Source organism: Canis lupus, chromosome 16, assembly GCF_048164855.1.
Source record: "Canis lupus baileyi chromosome 16, mCanLup2.hap1, whole genome shotgun sequence".
Classification (NCBI taxonomy): Eukaryota; Metazoa; Chordata; class Mammalia; order Carnivora; family Canidae; genus Canis; species Canis lupus.
Genome location: NC_132853.1, coordinates 48,773,157 through 48,795,577, shown reverse-complemented (window position 1 = coordinate 48,795,577; position 22,421 = coordinate 48,773,157). Strand labels below are relative to the sequence as shown.

At 53.4% G+C, this 22,421-nt stretch overlaps 1 protein-coding gene across 8 annotated transcripts in view; it reads right to left on the bottom strand.

The window, feature by feature from the left end:
* SCN4A (sodium voltage-gated channel alpha subunit 4) overlaps positions 1-21,702 on the bottom strand; it is a 44,170-nt gene extending 22,468 nt beyond the window's left edge. The window contains exons 1-12 of one of the 8 annotated variants that reach the window (XM_072781164.1): positions 21,607-21,696; positions 17,867-18,048; positions 11,083-11,192; positions 5,623-6,290; positions 5,416-5,533; positions 5,186-5,276; positions 4,787-4,915; positions 4,207-4,298; positions 2,315-2,629; positions 1,432-1,495; positions 1,056-1,197; positions 89-298 (exon numbers count right to left, since the gene is read on the bottom strand). In XM_072781164.1, coding sequence (XP_072637265.1) covers positions 89-298; positions 1,056-1,197; positions 1,432-1,495; positions 2,315-2,629; positions 4,207-4,298; positions 4,787-4,915; positions 5,186-5,276; positions 5,416-5,533; positions 5,623-5,895 — 1,434 coding nt within the window. In that variant the 5' untranslated portion in view covers positions 5,896-6,290; positions 11,083-11,192; positions 17,867-18,048; positions 21,607-21,696. Of the gene's footprint in view, positions 1-88; positions 299-1,055; positions 1,198-1,431; positions 1,496-2,314; positions 2,630-4,206; positions 4,299-4,721; positions 4,755-4,786; positions 4,916-5,185; positions 5,277-5,415; positions 5,534-5,622; positions 6,291-11,082; positions 11,193-15,184; positions 15,243-17,866; positions 18,049-20,804; positions 21,088-21,606 lie in introns of those variants that run through there. The other 7 variants (XM_072781166.1, XM_072781165.1, XM_072781168.1 and 4 more) reach the window with 7 other exon arrangements.
* Positions 21,703-22,421: the final 719 nt, after the last annotated feature.

Sequence of the window (22,421 nt, the reverse complement as noted above, 5' to 3'; positions counted from 1 at the left end):
CTCCTTCACCCTCAGCCTGTGCAGGAGAGGCCAGGCTGAGGGCCAGGGAGATTCCTGGATCCTCAACCTCCTCTCCCTGAGTCCACACCTTCTCCAGCTCCTCCTGCTGCTTTTTGAATTTCTCCAGCATCTGCTGAAACTCTTCTTCTTTCTCCTGATCCTCAGCCAGTGTGGCCTCATTCTGCTCTGCATACGCCATGGCCACCACCGCCAGGATCAGGTTAATGAGGTAGAAGGAGCCCAGGAAAATGATGACCACAAAGAAGATCATGTAGGTCTTGCCAGCTGCTCGAAGGGTCTGAGAGTAGGGGGAGAAAGAGAGGGAGCATCACAGGGCACCCTGCCTGCTCTCACCCACCATCCCTCTCCACATACCCATTGCCCAGATAGGTAAACAGGGAGGGTCGCTCACAGAGCCTGGTGATTTGAGGACCTTGAGGCAGGGTATGGCCATCCTTGGCAGGCTAAGCCACATTCAGAATATGCACCTGGGGCCCAGACTTTCCTGGTCTCCTGGCTCAGAGAGCCCTGAGGACCTGAGACAGACATCTTAAGATCAGAGAGCCAGGATTTAAAAAAAAAAAAATTGGTGAACAGGGCTTTGGGGTCAACATGAATCCTACAGCTGCTACAGTGCCTGGAATCTAATAAGAGCTCAACAAATAATAGTGGCCATTATTATTATTCTCATGAGTATCTTCAGTGTTAGAAACATTACCAGGGACCAGAAGGCACTGCTGCTCCAGACTCAACCTGCCTACCATGCAAATAGTAGAAGCTAAATAATTGTGTAGGGGCAGAGTTGAATTTCTAAGCTACCCTACTGGTTACTGTGAGGCCTGGGGGTCTGTGCCAGGCCCAGATCTCAGTGCTTATGGCAAAGGGGGTGAAGGAAGAGAGGCTGTGGCTCAGATGTGGGCAGGTCCCCAGTGTCAGAGGGCTCCAAAAAGCCATCTACAGGGAAGAAGTGGCCTTGGTCCTGCCATGCCCTGAGGAGGCTGTGGGCTGGAGGGAGGTAGTTGTGGGGCTGTGAAGCAGAGTGGGGGCAGTAGTACCAGCTGAAAGAGGTTCTCCCAGTAGTCCTGGGTCATGAGGCGGAAGAGAGCCAGGAAGGCCCAGCTGAATGTATCATAGCTGGTATAGCCATAGTTGGGGTTCCGTCCAGCCTTGATACACTCATAACCCTCGGGGCAGTGCCTGGGGATAAAATGGGGTGCTGGTGTTAGTGAGGGAAGAGAACTCCAGCCGAGGGACAGATGGGGGATCCCGAGGAAAAATCCTATAGTCCTGTCTGTGTCCCCCAAACAGGGAAATGTTCCATTCACATGGGTGTTCCTTACATTCCCACTGGCCCCCACTTTCTTGTCCCTAATCCACTCCCATCTTCTGAAACCTCTGGGCCACCTTTTCCCACTCCCTTGTATCACTCACCCAGCATCGCTGCTGTTCCCACAAAGCAGGGCGTCATTGGCACCCTCCAGGAAATAGAAGTTCCCTTTGGGAGTCAGAGGCCACAAAGGAAACATATCACTCACGTGGAGACACTGTGGACACATGCACCCATCGCACGCCCATGGGCACGTCTGTGTGGACCACATGCACCAGATGGAGGCTCTCTGGCTGCCCTTGCCCCTCCATTAAGTCTCTGGGTAGATACACTACAGGGAGCTCAGCGGCAAGTCGTGTCAGCTCAGTGCCCCCCATGTGTGGATGGGCCATCAGGATGCAGCAGGGGCACAGATGGTCGGATAGTGCGTGTGTGCATGCATATGGCCACCACACACCTGCGCAGGGCCCCCTGACTTGGGGAGGGGGGACTGGAATCCAGGGGCCAGGCTGAAGGAGTACCTTTTTCTAATTTGCCAGAAGGCCTTGTGTGGACTAACCGTGGCTGTGTGAGCATGTGCGGCTTGTGCGTGTGACCCTGGGAAGGATGGCATGTGAATAGGTGAGTGTGTGGGTTCAGGGGTGGTGGCCCTGCCAGGGTGCCAGCATGCCGTGTTATGGAGGAAAATAGGGAGTGTGAAGGTTAGGGGAATGGGCACTATGGGCTGCTGCTTTTCATAGCAAAAGCTGGAGGGTTTTCAGAACCACGGGGCAGTCACTGTCACACTCACCCTTTGCGGAAGGCATTGTTGCCTCAGTTTTAGAGGTGAGGGTTCTGAGGGTTAGGGAGACCAAGTGACTTGTCAGAGGTTCCCCAAGCTGGCAAGGGATGGATTTAAGCTTAAGTGCCCCCCTGCTACTTATCTCACAAGGGGCTGTCCTTGGGGCTGGGACAGATCCCACCGGCCTCCCCAGCCTGTGTTCTTACCTTCGTCATTGATGTAGGCGTCCCAGTCAAAGGTGTAGTTGCTGGCCCAGCTCTCATGGCTGTTCCATGTGTCGTTGCCGTACCACGTGTCGTTGCTGTACCACGTGTCGTTGCCATACCATGTGTCATTGCCGTACCACGTGGTGTTGGTGTCATTGAAGGGTGGGGGCCAGCGCACGCATTTCTGCCGGAGGTTTCCCATGAAGAGCTGCAGGCCCACCAAGGCAAAGACACTCAGGCAGAAGACGGTGAGGATCATCACGTCTGACAGCTTTTTCACCGACTGGATCAGTGCCCCCACAATCGTCTTCAACCCTGACCGGCAGGAAGGTAAGAGTAGTCACTCTCCAATCCCCTCAAGCCTTTGCCTACTGCATCTCCTTCAAGGCTTGACTTGACCACTTCCCTGAAGGCTTCCCAAATGAGTTCCACCTTTCTCTGATCGCATCCTTGATGTGGAGCCTTTAAATGGCCACAGTCTCAGCCACTAGAAGAATGTACTATAAAGCCTTTCCTGGCTGTTGCCTCACTCATAGAGCAATGCAAAGACACATGGTGGAGTTGAAGAAATGTCACCAGGTCAACACTCCCAAACTATGTCCTATACAACACTGATCTCCCAAGCTGTGTCTTTAAGGGAGGGGTTCAATAAATGTTTGGGAAAGACTCAGTTCTAGATTCTGCTCTCAGAGCAAGACTGTGGATTATCCTACCAAAGTCCTGCAGAAACAAGCAAAATTTTCATACCATGTTGCCTTAACTTACTTGACGACAGACCCCTTTTTCTTATAATGCCTGTAACACCCAAGGAACAGCAGCTTTAGACTGAGGAGGAGATAGTATTGCAACCGCCCCTTTGGACAGACAAAGGCATAGACAATCTTACAGACTTCCAGGGATGGATTCCCATCATTTATGGAAGAGCCATAACTTCTTTGGGCCTAATCAGAGTGACACACACTTCCATATCAGTTCATTTCTTTTTCTTAACTTGATGTGGAAAACAGCCACCTTATTAAAACCCTCCGAGCTCTGAGGATGCTGGAAGCATAGTGTTACGGAATACTGTGGCCTTCACTCACTTGGCCAGTGTACAGTGTGGCCTTTGGGAAGCACTTCCCCTCTCAAGACCTTCCTTAGCCACAGTTTGAGGGCATTAGGGGAAAACTATGGGACTTTCTAGCATTCAGATCTAATCACTCCTTCCAGGGTCTGTTCTCCATCCCTTTTCAGACTATCTTTCTGTCCATTTGGGAACTGTGTCTGGTTTCTCCATGTGCTTTTTTGAGGGTCTGGGTGACCTGGCTTCTATGTATTTCATGCTTCTTGATGCACTACTTTGGAATTGCCCTGGCCTGGTTGCTCAGTGGGTTTGTGGCGTGTTCTGTATTTGGCACTTGGAGGCTGGGCCTTTCCATCACTCATTGCCTTTCTCTCTCTCGGTGGGAGGTCTCTGCTCTCCCCAGTCTGTTCATCTTATTTAACATGCTCTCCATGCACACTTCATCCTCATAACACCCCAATGAGCAGTACTATTATTACACACATTTTATAGATAAGAAAACTGCATCATAGACAAGTTGAACCACTTGCCTAAGGTCAAAGTTAGGAAGTGGTGGAGATGAGACTTGAACTCAGGTAGTCTGGCTCAGAGTCTGTGCTCTAACTACTTTGTTATGCGGCCTCTCGAATGCCTATCCTCCAGCCTCCAGCCCCTGCTCCTCCCTGGCCATGCCCTCCCCCCCACCGTGTCCAGGTTGTGGTGTGAGAGTGTTGTGACCCTGGGTCAGGCTCTTGGAGGACCTGAGTGTCAGGTTCCAGGCCTGGACGTGGGGTGGGGTGCGGGGGAGGCCTGCTGGCCTAGGCAGAGGGTCTCTGCTCCTTTCCAGTACCTGGGATGACTGTGATGGTTTTCAGGGCCCGCAGCACTCGGAAGGTTCTCAGGGCTGATATGTTGCCCAAGTCCACAAATTCCGTCAGGTACCTGGGCAGGGGGGTTGGAGTAAAGGCTGTATCAGAGTCGGAAATGGATGTTAGGGCAGAAATCACAGCTTCTCTAGGCCCAGAATGAGGATTCCTCTGGAATTCCTTGTGGTTGGGGTTACCACAGGGGTTGGGGGAAGGCCAAATCAGACCCCAAGGTTCCTATTGAGACCTGAGAGCTGGGGAAGACAGTGCAGGAGCTTTGCTGAGAGCAGGGAGTGGCAAGGGCAGCCCAGCTCTCCCGTATGTGAGGGCCTGTGGGATTGGGGCCCTGGGCTGCCACGTGTGGTTGCACATGCCATGTGGAGTTGCCTTCAAGCCAGACCCCAGGAATGGCAGCCCATAGAATTGGGCAGCTCATTGCACACCTGCCCATCACCCCCACTAGCAGTCCACCTCCCAGTGGGTCGGCCCACTCAGCTACCCTTCTTGAGACTGCTCCCCTCTTCACCCTCCTCAACCTCAGGATGCCCTCCAGGCCCTGCTCACGCCATTGTGATGACGCTGAAGTCTAGCCAGTTCCAGGGGTCCCGGAGGAATGTGAAGTCATCAATGCAGAAGCCTCGGGCCAGCATCTTGATGAGGGACTCAAAGGTATAGATCCCTGTGAATGTGTACCTGGTGGGGAGAGGGTGGCCAGGGCCAGGTGTGGCAATGATGGACCTCTCAGGAGGGAGGTCACAAAAATGAACTATGGTGTTGATATCGGTGAGAGTGATAGTGTGCACCACCCCGGGGGCTTACAGTGTTGATGGGGTTGACAGTTACAGTGGGTGTCTTCCTGGAAGGCAAGAGCAGTGCCACTCAAGGCATGCTTAGAATACAGACCCATGGAGTGGGCTGTGTCCCAGACCTGGGGAGGGGCGTTCCGAGGAGGGGGGTACTCACTCCACATGCTTGGACCAGGAAGGCGGGTTGCTCATGGTCATGAACACACAGTTGGTCAGGATGGTGATCATGATGAACATACTGAACAGCGTCAGGGGGAGAGTCAAGGAAAGTAAGGGAGCAGGTGGGGAGGAATGGGGGGATGGAGGGCCTCCTCGCCTACAGCACCTGGCTTTCCCCATCCCCAACCCCTTCCTTCACCTGCACTCGCCCCACTTGGGCAGGATATGAGTGGATGAGTACTTTGATGGCACCACGTCTGATGATGCTGAAGGGGCTCAGCATGTAGAGAGCGGGTGTGGCAGAGAAGCGGAAGATGGCCTTGCCCTTGTTAAGGACAATGAAGGTCTGCGGCAGAGAGAGCGCCGTGAGGTCTAGGGACAGGCAGACAGATGGATGATGGACAAGCAGGGAGAGGAAACTCTACCCGGCCAGACCTTCTTGTTGCTGTAGTAGGGGTCCAGGTCTTCCAGGGGGATACCGATGACCTCTGGTGGAGGGTCTCCGTAGATGAGAGGCAGGTTCTTGCCAGCCTCTAGGTCACTGCGTGGCTTTCTTTCAGGGTCCTCAATCTCCATCTGCTTGTTCCGCTGCTGTCGGGCCTCCTCCTCCACTATCCGCCGTTCTATGGCCGCCAGGGACTCCCGGGTGAAGGGGCGCAGGCTCTCAGGGCCCAGAGGCACCAGAGTGGGCATAGATGAGCTGGCCATCCTCGCATCCTGGGCTCAGTGGCCAGGAGGGTGGTGGGGAGTTGGGGCAGCTGCAGTGTGCAGCCCCCCAGGGGCTGGGCGGCTATCCTGCCCCGGGCCTGCTGTCCGCTACTCACCTCCTCCCTGCCTTGGTGCCAGGCTGGGGAAGTCAGTGTGCAAGCCCTATCGGGACTGGGAGATGTGCCTATAAGGCCTGGGTGCCGCTGCTGCACAGGTGCTGGACATAAGAGCATCACCCCCCAACCGGCACCATACTCTCCCCAGCAGGGGGTTGGCTGCCCTCAGGATGACAGCAAACCAACTGGATCCTCTTCGGTGTGGAGACTTGGGGGGGCAATGCCCCAGTGCCCTCAGTCACCTCCTGGGCCCAAGCTCTGGAACTGTGTGGCCTCGGCCTATGGGGACAGAGAGAACCACAGCTGGCTATGCTCAAGTGGCCTCTATCCTGCAGTGAGGTGGAAAGGAGTCAGATATGAATGTGCAGGTGGGTCTGAGGACCGCGTATGGGGCTAGATGAAGGGACTGGTGGGAGAAGCCTAAAGCAGGAATGGCAAATGGATTCCATCTTCAGAGGTGACTTGGACCTGCTGCTATGAGCTGCCTAGAGATGTAGGCAGCAACCATCGAGGCTGCAGCCAGACTTGGTGCAAAAGGATGGCTGTGATTGATTAGTGACGTCTGCCAAGACATGAGAAAGGAGAATATAGTGCATCTGCCTGTATTTGCCCCCACTGGCCTGGAGGGAAGGGGAAAGAAAGATGTGTGGTGTGGGCTACCCTGTCCCGAGCTGTGGGGAAGCATGATGTTGGGCTAGGAGAGGGAAGAAGGAAGGGACCCAGGCTCTGCAGAGTTCCACCCACGACCTCCCGTGGAATCTGTGGGATCCAACCTGTGGGCAAGTGAGCGGCTGGAGGACGAGGATGCAAGCTATGTCAGGAGAGCCTGCAGATGCTAATGTGGAAGAGGAGGACACAAGGGATAAAGACATGGACAGTTTCAATGGTGGGGGCAGGGCTAGAGCTCCCAGGGACTGTTTTTGGCTGGTGGTCCCTGTGTGGATGGGGCAGATAAAGAGGCACCCACCGGAGTTTTGGAGGCCTGTGGTAACTGTGTGGACTGTCCCTTGGCCTCTCCTGACAACCCCACTCTGGCCCAGCCCTCCTGAGCCCATTCCCTGTGGAAGGGTGGTGGTGGCTCACTTCTCCAAAAGGCCCTGGGGAGTGGCCCACATCAGCAGGCAGGCACAGGGGACCACTGTAGCCCAGTCACATGAACCATGGCAAGGCATGCCTGGTTAGACACCCCAGAGCCACCCCTCTACACAGGGGCTCAGACAGACCGCGCCAGAGGCACGTGGAGCTACACTGGAGGGTGATGTGGGAAACAAAGGCAAAAGAGAAATTATTAAATTTCCTTACTATCTAGAGCCCATTGGCAAGTCCTTGAAACAGGCAGAGTGACATTCCTCTAGCAACTCAACTGCCTCGATGTTAATACTTTGCTAAAGGCAAAAAGCAAGCTTAGCCCGACCCCCAGGATCCTGTAAGTCTACTTTAACACATAAAAATTCCTTTAGGGGCACCTGGGTAGCTCAGTGGTGGAGCATCTGCCCTCGGCTCAGGACTCAGAGCGTGATCCTGGGTCCCAGGTCCCAGGATTGAGCTCCACATGGGGCTCCCTGCATGGAGCCTGCTTCTCCCTCTGCCTATGTCTCTGCCTCTCTCTCTCTCTGTCTTTCATGAATAAATAAATAAAATCTCTAAAAAAAAATTCCGTCAGAAATTTCTTTTATCTCTACCCCCCAAGATACATGTTGGCAATCATCCCCCAAGTGTGTGACCCACTAATATACATCTGAAGAGTTTCATGACTCAGGTTTTATTAGACGGTAATAAATGACCCTTTCCCAACAATAGCTAGCCCCTCAAGGTCCTGGAAAACTTGCTTCCAAAATTCCTTAGAGACGCTCTCCCTAACTCCCTCTCAACTTGAAGTCTATAAAGGGCCACCCCTCATGACCCGGATACAGCTCTTTCTGCCCACAGGTCCTGTCCCCGTGCTTTAATAAAATCATCTTTTTGCATCAAAGGCGTCTCAAGAATTCTTTCGTGGCCGTCGGCTTGGAAACCTAACGTCTTTTCCTACATCAGAGGGCAGCCTGTCTCATCGGGCGCAGATGCCTGGTGGTGCCCCTGCCCCAGCCAGCACAGCACTTCCCTGCGGCTTGGTCAACAGGTGGGGAGGGCGGCCCAGGGAGAGGCCAGAGCCATTGGGCAGAGCCGGCCACGCCCCCGAGCCTGGCCGCCCAGCTGCTCCCTACCATCACCCAGGGAGTCGTGTTTCCACGGGGATGACTCTGCTCATCCCTGCTGACCCTCAGCTGCTCCTCGGCCCCATCGTGTGGGTGGGAGTGCAAGCGTGCGAGCACACACATGTACACACGCGCACACACCCATCGGTTGTACCCTGTCACTGGCCACACGCCTTCCCGCCTTCATCCCATCACCGGCCCCGCGGTCACACCCACACAGAAGACACTGACCTGCCACATGGCCTGGGAGAGACCCCATGGCAGCTGGGCACCCTCCCAGTTCACAGGCCTCGCCTGGCAACAATCCTCTGGCCTGACGCTGCCCACTCTGCCCTTCATGGGGGCCCAAGTGGGACGACAGAGAACCAGAGACTGTCTGGCTCCACCCAGTGCTCGTGGAAGCTACACTCACTGGAGTCCCTAGAGGCCCCCCAGCACCCACACCCAGCGGTTTCTTTCCAGCTGGCCCTCCTGCCCCCCCCTCAGGACCTCATACTGCCACTGCCTTGCTGCTGCTGCTGCTTTTTCTTTTAGAGAAAGAGAAAAAGAGAGAGCAGGGGGAGGAGAAGAGGGAGAGAGAGATAATCTTTTTTTAAGCATTGTTTTTTTGTTTTAAATAAAAGTCCCACTTCCTCAAAGGCCCCCCCGACCAGGGAAGTCACAGCTCCCTTTGTGCAGCAGAGCCTTCAAAGCTCTAAGGTCAACGGTAATTCATGCCCTGCCTGTGTGATTGTAGTATCCGTCTCCCCAACCAGCCTCCTCACAGCCTGGGGTTTGAGGTCACCAAATCTGGTGCCTGGCACACTGGCATAGGTCTGTTTAAAGACTGCTGCCTGATCCCTGTCTCTCTTCTCTCCCCTGGGCTCTCCCCTGGGCTTTGGACCCATAGACAGCACAGCCAGCCTGGTGATCCTCAGCCCCAGGCAGACTCCTCATCGATCCCTTCAAAATCCGCACTTGATGCACTTGATTGTCAATTCATCTGTTGCCCTCTTCAGAGGAATGTGTGAAGCCCTGAAGCCACTTCACATCTGGATGTCTTATTATATGAGGGGGAAATGCCCTCCCTGGCAAGGCAGGTTGAGGCATGGTTTTGGTTGGTGATTTACCTGGTCCATTCCCAGGTCTGGCACCCACAAGGCTCTCCATACTCCTTCATCACCCCTCTCGTACTTTGTCCAGATGCCCCCCATCTGCTTCCCTCCTTCCCACTGGGCTCCCCTGTAATCCACCATCCACATTTCTAAAATCACAAATCTCAGCAAACCTGCCTATACCTTCAGTGGCTTCTTACTGTTTCATGTCCACACCCCTCCTCCCTAGCTCTCCAGGTTCACCACCATCCAGTCGCTATCTTGCCACCCTCCCCTGCCCCACATGCACCCATCCTCTGGCTACTACCTCCATCCTCACAAATGGGCCAACCTGTTTTACAAACACCTCCAGGCCTTTGCTTATGGAGCCCCTCCTTTTTGTCACCCCAGAGAACTTTAATTTGTCTTTCTAGACTCAACCTACACAAGAACCAGTGCCTCTAGGAAGCCCTCCTTGGGCACCCTGGCTGAGTGGATTTCTCCTTTGTACCACCAAGTTGCCTGATGCTGAACAAAAGATTTTTTTTTTTTAAAGATTTTAAGTAATCTTGAACTCACAACTCTAAGATCAAAAGTTGCACGCTCTACTGACTGAGCCAGCCATGTGCTCCATAAAACGTTATTGAATGAATGAATGAATTAGAGAAATGCTCTACCTTTGCCCCTTTCTCCTGTTGCACACTCTGAATCTAAATCATGACCAGATATTGCCTCACCTCTGATATTTGCCCCCCACTTCCTACTTCTCAGGTCATAGTCAAGTGCTTGTTGCTGTGATCCTTGGGATTCTCCTGGCCTTAACCCCTTTCCCTGCATTTTTTCCTCTCCAACAGAACCTTCTGACTTGCCTAGCTCAACTATAACAACCATCATCAATCATAATCCCTCCTCGAAAATACTCTCAACTCTGGCCTTCTCTCTCCTTCCATCCCCTTCATCTGGGGAAACCCCTGCCCACCTGTCCCAGCTCTGCTGTTCCTGGGTCAGCCCATACATGGCCAGGTGTTACAGGGGCAAAAGCTGGGCCTGGCTGGGTTCACAGTTGATTTCTTGGTTACAAATGGTATGTTTGCCCTCACTTCTGCCCTGGGAGAGCAGGTTTCTCTGGAGGCCTCACTTTTCCACTTTGAGAAAACCATCCCACAACCTCCCCACATTCCTCCCCTTGATGCTCCCAGCTGGTGACTTTGCCTCGGCCTTCAATGAGAACATAGCATCGCACACCATTTAACTGACAGAAACATCTTTGCTGCCCTCTGCCTCCATCATCTTGCTAAAACAGAAGAGGAATCGCCAAAGGCCAGGCCGTCCACATGGGCTCAGCCCTGACCCCTCTTGCCTTCCCAAGGACCTCACTCTCTAGTTATCTTCTCTCTACCACCATCAACTTCCTGTCTATGACCAGGCTCTCCCATCTTAAAAATAATGGCAGTGATGACAGAAACCACCCTCCTGGCCTCATACCTCCCTTCATCTATTGCCTTATTTTTCTGTTTCCCTTCATGGAGAAACTTCTTAGAAAGTGTCTACACCAGCTGTCTTTACTTCCTTACCTTTTGTTCACTCCAGCCCATTCCAACCTGGCTTCCATTCCCCCCACTCAACCTAAATGGCTTTTGTCAAATCACTAGCACCCCTCTGCTGCCAAGTCTGCTGACCACGTTTCTGTCTTCACCTCCCTCAACCTCTGAGAAGCATTCAACCCAGTTGGCTGCAGCCCCCTTCTGGAAAGGCTCTTTTTGCTTAGCCTTCGTGAGAGTACATCCATGGTTTTCCTCCTACCTCTTTGGCTGCTTTCTTCTTCTCAATCTCTTTGCTTGTTCCTCTTTCTCTCCCCAGTCTCTAAAGTTTCTCAGGGCTCAATCTGGATCTGGATGGCATCATTCCTAGGACTGTAAAGAGTTTTGCAAGAATATTGTAACATCTCCTTTGAACTCCAGGCTGATCCATTCCATGTGGATGATTAAGAAGTATGCCAAGCTATAGTATTTTGGATGAAGCATTTGCTCTCTTCAATTGCCCTAATCCACAGTCTTCCTCAACCCAGAAAATATCCATCCATTCATCTGTGTGCTTTAGTCAGATATTGGGGTGCCCCTTTGAATGCTCATTTTCCCCTCATCTACATCCAGCCCATCCAAAGTTCCATTAATACCATATCCAAAATATATGCGACCTCTACCTTTTCCCCCTGGACCATATTACAATAATCTCTTGTAATAGCCTATTTCCTGCTAACTGCTTTTGCCCCTGCCTCCTGCAAATCAGTTCCATACAGCAGCCAGTGATCTTTTAAAAACAAGAAATTGATCATATTATTTCACCTGCTTAAATTTCTCTAGCAGTTTCCTGTTGTGCTTAGAACAAAACCTAAATACCTCATGGTGACCTACAAGGCCCAAGTGATCTACTCCCTCTCCACCCTTGTCTCCTGATTCCTCCCTGCTCCCTCTGCCCCAGTCCCACTGGCCTCTTTCCAGCTGCTGGACCACTGGGCTCATGCCTGCCTTTGGCCTTCACCTAGCTCTATGCTCCCCTCCCTCTTCACATGGCTTTACCATCTCACCCCCCTGTCTAGGCTCAAATGTCTCTTCTCTCTCTTTTTTTTTTTAAGATTTTATTTATTTATTTATGTATGTATGTATGTATTTATTTATTTATTTATTTGAGACACACACAGAGAGAGAGGCAGAGACACAGGCAGAGGGAGAAGCAGGCTCCATGCAAGGAACCCGATGTGGGACTTGATCCTGGGTCTCCAGGATCAGGCCCTGGGCTGAAGGCGGCGCTAAACCCCTGAGCCACCCGGGCTGCCCTCAAATGCCTCTTCTCCAAGTGACTTTCTCCTTCTCTACTCTTCACAGTCCCCTGTGTTTTCCTAGACATCATGTGTCATAGTTGGTGATTACTTAAGCGAGTAATTTGCCTAATTTGTTTGTCTGTCTCCTCCACTAGACTGAAATGCCAAAAGGGCAGAGCTGGTCACCATAGCCAGTCCCAGGACTGGGCACACAGTAGGCACTCAATACATGTTTGCTGAAAGAATGAAAGGATGAAAATTTGGGTACAGATCTTTCCAAAAATAAAATGGATTCTGATACATTTCATTCATCCAACCAACCATCCATCCATCCGTCCATCCATCCATCCACATCCATTCATCCATCCTGTTCATAAGCCAGAAGCTGAGCTAGCTCTGAATAGGACACAATGATGCACCAATTGGGCATCCTACTCTCTGAGAGCTGGTAATTGGGGGAAGGTGGCTATGGGCACACATAACTATGACATGAGGAGAAAGTGATGCTTGCCCTAAGGAGGGGAGCTCATTGTGCTATGGGAGTTCAGATGGATGATGGCTACTTCCAGGTCAGGGAAGGAAAGATGTGGCTTTTCCGTTGGGCCTCAAAGGATGCTTAAGTTATAAACACAGAGAAATGGGTGGGAAGAACACTCCAGGGAGGGGCAGTGGCCAGAGCAAAGACAGAGGCAGGACATAGGGAGCTACATTTGTGTCAGTCTTTGTGGAGACAGAGTCTATTCAGGGATTTGGGGAGGGTGGGGTGGGCAGCTGGCCATAGCCTGGACTGGCAGGCCTGGGAGTCTGGACTTCACCCTGCAGCCTTGGAGAGCCCCTCACAGGGGCAGGGGTTAGCTGGCATGTTTCTGTCTTCTGTCCATCCTCTCAATGTGTCTAGAATAGACAGGACAGCTATACTGTTTGCAGTGGACACCTATGGAGGAATGAAAAGTTATCTGGGATGTGTGCACCGTGGCTTCCTGGCAGGGAAAGCACAACAATGCTCTGTGTCATGGGTTAGGTGTCATGCTGGCACATCTCCATGTGGCTCTTCCAGCTACAGCCTGGAGTAAAGGGGGCCAGTGTGACAGTTTGAACCTTCCTTCCACCAGCCAGAGATCAGACTGGCCTCCACCCCAGTCTGTTCTAGAGATGTGGCAGCTGAGGGCCTGCAGGGGGCTCTAGGCAATCTCTTCCCACTGAATTTAAGAATGTTGGAGTTGCAAGAACTCAAGAGATCAAAGGAGTCCATCTCTGTCATTTCACAGATGCAAAACCTGAAGCCCAGAGAGGAGCAGCAACAGCTCCCAGATCATACATTTATTCATTCAACAAACATTTCTTGAGCACCTGCTCTATGCCGGACTCTGCTCTAGGAGCCACGATACAGCAGTGGCAACTCCCTGTCCTCACTGAGCTTGCATTCCAGAGGGAGGAGGCAGATAAAAAATAGGGAAGCAAATAAGATAATTTTAGAGAGTGATAAATGAGAGGGCACGCCAAGAATAAAACCCAGCTCCCTGAGCTCCAGGGCCAGAGCCCATTTAGTAAGTGAGAAGCCCCAGCGGAACCTGCATTGAAACGGAAGTTTTGGCGGAAGTGGTGAGTAAAGTCAGGCCATCTTGGGGGCCTGGAGGTAGTGAGTAGACAGGGATGAGTGTGGGGGAAGAAGGGCCAGGAGTTGGGGAGCCAAGCTGGGGCCAGCTGTCCATAGGCAGGGAGCCGAGAATAAGGACGCTGGAGGGCGAGGCGGCTTCTCTCTGGAGCAGGTCCAGCCCAGCATTGTCTTTCTCAGTGGAGCTGCCAGATTGGAACACCCAATTCCAGACGTAGTCTGACCACAGAGAGAGGCCTTTTCTCCCTCGCCTAGACACCCTTTGTAGTCATTCATCCCAAGATGGCACACACTTTTTCAGCAGCCTACTCATAATGTGAAATTTGCAATCACTCTTGGATCTTTCCCTCATGAGCTAAGGTCAAATTAGATCTTCCCCATCATATATATTGTGCAATTGATTTTACTCTTCTAAATCCAGGTGGATCCCAAACAAAATATTAGAAAATCAAATTTAACAGTGTATAAAAAGAAAGTGGGATTTATCCCAAGTGTGGAAGACAGGTTCAACATTAGAAAATCAGGTAATGTAATCCATCAGGGGCATTTGGGTGGCTCAGTGGTTGAGCATCTGCCTCTGGCTAAGGTCGTGATCCTGGGGTCCTGGAATTGAGTCCCGCATCAGGCTCCCCACAAGGAGTCTGTTTCTCCTTCTGCCTATGTCTCTGCCTCTTTCTCTGTGTCTCTCATGAATAAATAAGTAAAATCTTAAAAGAAAAAAAAAAGAAAATCAGTTAATGTAATCCATCACATCAATAGGTTAAAGAAGAAAAATCATATAATCATATCGAGAGTTGCAGGAAAGGAATTTGACAAAACCCAATACCCATTCACGGTAAAACAACAACAGCTCAGTAAACTAGGAATAGTAGAGCGTCTCTTCAGCCTGAAAAGAACATTTACAAAAAACCTACAGCTAACATAATACTTAATGATGAGAAACTAGAAGCTTTCCACTAAGATCAGAAACACGGCAAGGATGTTGCCACTTACCACTCCTTTCCAAAATCATATTGGAAGTCCTGGCTAATGCAATAAGACAAGAAAAGGAAATAAAAGGCATACTGACTTGAAAGGAAGAAATAAAACTGTCTTTGTTCACAGATGACATGATTGTCTATGTGCAAAATCCAAAAGAATTGACAAAACCCCCTGAAACTAATAATGGTTTCAGAATGCAAGGTTAGTATAAATCTAGGTATAGGACTTTATGTTTTACAAGTTCCTCTTGTTCGTTGGACCTCTTCACTTCTAGTCTTTGTGAAAGCCTAGATCTTGATTTTTTTCCTCTCAGTTCAGCACCCTCACAGCTGGGTGTCTGTGAGTCTGACTGTCCCAAATTATTGGCCAAACATGGCTCAGGATAGACATCACCACCACCATCCCTCTACCACCATATGCTTCTAGAATTTTCTCTCCTAAGAAACTTACACTTTCAAATACAATCCTTCAAACAACCAGAAACCCACCTAATGGTACTGCATTGGCCTGAAATCCTCCAAGAAGTATCAGCCATGCTGTAGCAGCCTGAGATATAAAAGCTACTGTGAGAAACTCTTCTGGAAGAGAATGGATGTGACTTGCCCCTCACAGCCTTCCCTGTTCACTCTAGGGCACATTCCTTTGGTCACAGGGATGGCAGGTAGCTTACTGGCCTTGCTCAGGCCCCAATCATCATGTCTCTTGCCAACCAAGCATGCCGTCTATCTACAGCAGAGCTGCATTCCAGGGTCAGGCTGCTTTGTTTCTCCGTGGATTGGAAGCAAGATTATTTCAGAGCCCCATGTGGCCAGGGGAGAAGCTTTAAGCAGAGGGGGCTCAGACTCAGAACTTTCTAGGACACTGAAAGAGATCAAACTTTTTCTATCCTGGCCAAAGACAGCACTGGGCATCCGGGTGGCCTACTTCCCAAATTCCTGCATTTCCATCGTGGCCCAGTTCCAAGAATGCAAAATGAATCCCCGTGCCCCCTGGTTATAAATCTTAAGTCATGGCTTTTTCTCAGGTGGAGAAGTTTGGGGATAGGGATGGGAAAGGGGGTAGCTGTGTTGTTTCTCTGCCAGCACTTAGGGCTGCAGTGTTGGCAGGCCAGAGCCTTGGAGGAAGTCACCCCAGATGCCCTCCCCTCCTGATCTAACACTCTGCAGAGGAAATCTGCTCCAAGAGGTCTTGGAGGGAGGCCTGGAGCTGGGAGTGAAAACCTCCGGACACTCAGGAGCCCCAAGAGTTCCGGAAACAATCAGGGTCACATGAGGGGTGCTCCTGGGCAAGGGGTGGGCTAATGGTGATGGCACTTTCCATGTGGGGCTCACTGGGCCAAAATATGCTTCCCCCTTTTTCAGGCACCTGATTCAACCAACCTAATAAGGTATCCTCTGCCCGGGGTAAGAATGATAGTGGTGACCACATTTATTTTGTACTTACTGTATGCCAAGTTTGTTTTCTTGTTCAGGATATGTCAGCAGCCCCTCCCCCCACAATCTGATCCATTCTCTGCCAATTCCCGGTGGCTCTCAAAAAACATCATTTAGTTTTCCCTAAGCTGCCTCCTCTTCTCAAACCTGACTCTTTTCCTTAATCCAGAGTGTTTCGGTTTGGCTTGGGGCCCAATGAAATAAAAAACCCACAAATGAGAAATAAATCCTCAAATGGGCTGTGTTTGGGTTTTGCGAATTGTGCCCCCTTCTTCCTAAGCCCGCCCAGCTCATCTGTTGGCGGCCCTGGAAGCCTTTTCTCCCTTGAAGCAAAGACCCAGGAGCAGCTTTCCCCTTCCAAGACTGAGCCTCAAATCAAAAGAATTCTTCTTAAGATGTAGAATTCCAACCCCCATCAGGATGGAGAAGAGTCTATTAGGAGTGGGGGAGGCTGGTTCCTCTGACCCCCAAATCTCAGCACCTTCACCCAGAGCGCTGATATGCACAGGCCCTCAAGGTGAAGGCTTAAGAATTATTTCTGGAAGAAAAGCAGTCGTGGATATGTTCATTTGGTGCTTACTGAGTGCCTGGCGCTGTCCCAGGCTCAGTTTCCCAGTTGACAAGTGGCAGAGGCAGTATTTGAACACAGTTCTCTAACACAAATCCTCGTGTCTGCTATTTCAAACACTGCCTCCCCCAGCCCTCTGGGGGACTGGGCAGCCTGACTCTCACTGCCCTCTTCAAAGGGCAGACCAGGTCCTTGGACAAAGCTCCTAAAATGCACCAGCTGAGGTGGGCGTCTGGCAGGCCTTGGTGGGACTAGACTCAGGCCTCCTGGGGCTGTGTGTTGAGAATCATGGGATTGAAGACTACAAATCAACAGCTTGGTAAAGAGACTTTCTAGTGATATGAGTTTCTTTTATACAAGGTCGACCCTCATGTACCCCCTAATGCCCTCTGCAGCCCACTTGTACACACACACACACACACATTGCTTCTATGAGTCATTTCCCAGCTGCTCCAAAGGGTGGGGAGGCTAATTAGTTCCACCCAGGCCTGGGGCTTCCTGCCCTCTGCTAGCTCAGCTTTTTCTAAGGAGCCCCCAAGCAATACCACTGGGGTTCTACGGATGTCTTCACTCAAACTTGTGCATGCACACCCTCTCCCGTACACATCTGGGCCCACCTCACCCACCTTTGGGCAGATCCACCCCCTGCACACAGGGCTGCTTCCCCTGCCCTGCCTGTTCCTATCCACAGTATACTCCAGGAGATGCCTGCCTTTGTTCTCCTGTCTCTGCCCCACAGCCTCACCTTTCCCAGACCATGGCAGACAGGCTTTTTTCCTGCCATGAGTCCACCAAGAGGGCAACAGAAAGACTGTTCAAAACTGATCAGAGTCAACCTGGTTCGCCGTTCCCTCCATCAGACCCCAACCATCCAGGTAAGGTGAGCTTTGAGCCCTCCCCACTTGGGCCCCACACCCCTGCCAGGTCCGGGGAGTTGGGGATCATGGTTACCAGTGCCAGGGAGAGTGGCCCTCTTGCTGCTGGTGGAGCCCCAGCCTATTACGGGAAACCCACAAGGAAGGCTGGTGGACTGTTTCTGCCCCTTCAGCCAGCTTGGCCCTGCCACTACCTCTGAGAACTTCGCTCTACTCCAGAAACTGCTCCAGGCCACCAACTACCCTGGTAAAAGATCCTTCTCCCAAATTAAGGCCAATCAAGAACTTACAAACCTCAAAAAAGACCAGAGTTGGGACACCTGGGTGGCTCAGTGGTTAAGTGTCTGCCTTTGGCTCAGGTTGTGATCCCGAGGTCCTCGGATTGACCAGCGTCAGTCTCCCGGCAGGGAGCCTGCTTCTCCCTCTGCTTGTGTCTCTGCCTCTCTCTGTGTGTCTCATGAATAAATATATAACATCTTTAAAAAAAAAAGGGGGGGGGGGGACCAGAGTCGGGAGCAGATCTTACTGAAATGGAAGCCAGAAGGATTCTAGGATTCTGCTTTGCTTTTGGTGTCACTGTCCTCACAGCAAAATTCATAAACTGCAGACCCTCACAGAAGGGAGTCTGTTATCCATCTTATAAAAGGATCCCCCTCACCTGAAGGAGACCAGATAGGAAAAAAATACATATACCCCCGCCCCCCCCGCCCAGCTATGCAGGGTGCCCAGAGCTGGATAAGGTCGTCCTGCTTCCTGCCAGGGGGACCCAATGTTTGTAGCTCCTTTCTTTCCTATTGCCTCCTCTTCCCCCACAAGAGGAGACACTGATTTCAGAGTCACAGCCTGGTGAAAGCCACGATAATTAACTACTAGTTAACACTTATGTAGAGCTGACTACTTGCCAAGCATTGTTCTGGGCACCTCAAATTCATGAGCTCTTTAAATCCTCACCATGATCCTACTATTATCACTTCATTTGACAGAGAAGGAAACTGAGGAACAGAGAGGGCAAGTCACTTGCCAGAGGTGGTTTATGTAGCAGACTGGGGCTGGGTACCGGGCCGTTGGGGCTCTCAAAAGAGCCCCTGGCACTTAAGCACTAAGCTTTATCACCACCCAAGTCTAAATGAACCACGTCCTTCTAGCACCTATCTGTTGGCGTGGTGGGGTCAGAGGGGGGCGCTTGCAGGGGCACCTGGCTTCACAAACCCCCCAAGCAGAGTGGGGTCTGGTGACCACTGTGGTTTTATATTTTCCATTTATGCTAGGGTTCCTGGCAGAGGGCAGCAGGGCCTGAGGGGTGGCTTGCCCTTCGAGGGGCACAACTCCCTGCCTCCACCCCCCACCCTGGTCTGTTCCTTGAACCTCGCTGGCTCCTCCTGCTGCCCCATCCCCCCAACGATGGCTGTTGACTGAAAACCTCAGGGAATAAAAATAGCTGTTGCTGATGAGGCAGAAAAGGGGCCAGAGCACATGAAAGGCCTGGGGTAGGGGTGGTGGGGGTAGAGGGAACCCTGGCTTCCCCCAGCTCCTGGAGCACCTCTTGAAGGAGCCCCTGGGAACCATGACCTGTCTCTGCCACTGCCGAGCTGGGGACCCCTGCAGGAGGCCTGGCACCTGCAGCCAGCCCTAGGGCTGCCTGCTGGAACCCCCACCCCCCCTCCAAGTCTCAGGGACGAGCTCTGCCCCCCATGCAGCCCCGTACCAGCATCAGTGCCCCTCACCAGCTGTGTGCCGCGGGCAAGTGGCAGGACCCTCAGAGCCTGAGCCCTCCCTTAAGGGGAGTCGAGGAACGGAAGGCTTGTAAAACCTGCACCCTGCTTGTTGACGTCCACCCTCCTTTGTCCCCTCCTCTCCCTACCTGCTCTTTGGGAACTCGGTCTCAGATTTTTCATCTCCCTTCAATGCATCTCTGTCCTATCACCTGGAGAGAGAGAGCGAGCCTTTCCACTTCTCTCTGCAAGGTCCACTCCCTTGTCTCCTCTCTGGCTACGCCTGGCCCTGGAGACTTCTCTCAACTCCATCCCCAGCTGGACTACCCCCGCCCCATCCTTGTCACTCTCTATACTTTTCTCTGTTCTGGTGGCCAGAGTTGCCTCTGGAGGCAGGGACCCTGTCAGGACCACTGCCCATCGTCTGGCAGGAGTTTTGTGCTTTCAGTATTGAACTCAGGGCTTCCCATGACCTGGCCTGGGGGTGGGACCCAGAAGGCCTGGTGAGGGAAAACAGTAGGCACGCCTTGGCACTCAGGCCAGCCTAGAGCTGGGAAGGTGATTCCAAGTCCTGAGCCCCACCTCAGGCAGGTTCCCAACCAGAAATGACAAGCAGAACCAGGCTAGGACAGGGTCACCTAGGAAGGACCCTTAATTATCTTCCCAAAACCTGACTAAAAAAATAAAAATCTCAGCCAGTCCCCTGAGAGTTGCCTGGGATGGAAACGGGAGAGGGCCTTTTGGGTTATGTCTGGGACCCTGCTTCGCCCACACAGGTCATGTGGCTCCAAATACTAGTGTGGTAACCACAACTGTCCACAACACTACCACATAGAAGGAGGCCACTAGCTGTGGGCAGGGGACTGGGGATGACCCTAGAAGAATCTGGAGGGTCCTGGGAGGACCAGTCTTCCACCTGTGTCCCCATCCCGCTGCCACCCCTGGGGGCTCCTTATCTCCGCTTAGGGCTCTGGGGGACAGTCACAGCCTTTGTCATAGACCAAGGACAACAATGCCCACCATTGGCTCTTCCCTGCCTCTCTGTCAACCCCTTCCCCTCTCCAGAATAGCCAGACCGGCGCCAAACTGTCTCCAGCTAGTCTCCTCAAGATGGCTCATCATAGAGGCTAACCTCAAAGGCCTTCAAGGCTTGTTTGGGCTCTGACCTTCCCAGGCTCCGGGGTGATTTGTTTCCACGCAGGGCCCCGCTGCAGGTGGTATGGGTGGGAGGGGGACATGTTTAGGATCCCCCTGGAGGGCCCCCTCCCCACCCTGGGGCATTGGGAGCCCTCATGGTGCCCAGGCCCTGTGCCCGAGCAGGGGGAGGGGCCGCCAGACATAGTCCTTAACCGTGTGGAGCGGGAAGGCGCTCAGGCCCGCTGTGCCATCCAGTGCCTCCTTGGAAAGCCTCAAAGCCCCCATCCCACCCTCAGGGCCCTCTACATGGGGATCCCCAATCTTTGAACAAATGCCCCCCTCTGGGAAGCAACACCACACTCCTCCCAAACCCCTCGTCCTACCTCTGCTCAGGCCTCTCGGCTTCTTCCACTAGCGGCTGCCCGCCCCCGCCGCCCGGTGGTGGTGGTGTTGGGGTGCCTGGCTCTCCCGGCGCTCTGCCCCGGGCCCCACTCCTGGCCCTGAGGCTCCTCCTGAATCCCCCCGAAGCCCCCTCAGTGCTGCGGCCCCATCTTCTTCCCCTCGGGCCAGGCTTTCTGCCTTCCCCACTTGCCCAGGAAAGGAGCCCAGCCTCGCCCCAGGCCTGCGGGAGCGGCAGGGGCGGTGGGCAGAGCCTGGGCGGTGCGGCCTGAGATGTGTCCTCCGCTGGCATCTGGAAGATTCCTGTTTCAGCAGAGCAAAGGAGCCGCCACCACCCCCCGCCCGGCCTCCCGCCGCTCTCCTCCCCCCACAGCCCTGCCTTCGGAGCCACCGTGAACAGCCTGAGCTGCCCGTGGGGACAGGCTGGGGACAGGCGTTTGGCTCCTGTGCTCTCCTCCCCTGAAGAAACTCAGCCCCGTCCGTCCCCGGGGTCACCGTGCCCGTCTGGAGCCGAGCGCAGCCGCCGCCGAGGGAGGGGGCCCGGACCGGCTGAGGGCGGAGAGCGGCCCACCGAGGGCGGCCCAGGCCAGGCTCGGACCGCAGGGTCGGGGCGCGGGGAGCCGGGCGCGGGCCGTGGCAGAGCAGGGCCCGGGGCGGCCGGGAGGACGGCGGCACCCGGAGCCAAGCGGTGGCCTCCCTGAAGCCAGGCTGGGCCCGGGGCCAGGGCGCCCTGCTCCTCGGGGTGGCCTGCCCTCGGGGTGCGGCCGGGCGGGGTGCGGTACTCACTGCCGGCGGGAGCCGAGGGCTTGCGGCCGAGCCTGGAGCGCCGTGGCCCACCTCGGGCTGGGGCTGGGACTCCGGGGGACTTGGCCGGGGGGCGGGCGGCGGGGACAGCTGCTGCTGATGTCACAGGGTCATGAGTGAAACCTGAGGACCGGGCCAATCTTCAGGTGGGAGCCTGGGCCGCGCTGCCCGGCCGGGTGCGCCTGGGCTCAGCCGGGGACCGCCGGGGCTGGGGGCCCCTGGCACCCGCTGGCCCGCCTGCACGCGCACGCACACGCGCGCACACGCACACACGCGGGGGCACATGGACGAGCCCATCCCACCAGGTCCTCTCGCACCCTTGGGGAGCTCACACGGGCTCGTTCTACACGCCAGTCCCCTTTCACACTCATTCCCCAGAGCCCCCCGGGGCACACGCCAGCTCGCACACTCACACTCACACTCACACTTGCTCCGGTACACACTCATGGATGTGTCTCCCCACAAATGCCACACTCACACGTTCTCAGCTATACACATAAACCACCCTTCGTATGTTCACACAGACCTTCCAAGGTGCGTCACACCCGTTCCCACGCATGCTTATTGCTCACGCAAGCACGCTCCCACACTCACATCGGGCTCGTGCGGATACTTGTATTATTATACATGTATAGTCATATCTATTCTCCTGCCCAAGTGAACACAAATGCCACGTATCCCGGACGCTAGATTTCATCGCGTGTATGCCTGCGTGTACACACACCCATACCCACGGTCATGCTCACACATTCACGCATGTCCATTCATGTTACTTATGTCCATACCGTTGTCTGAGT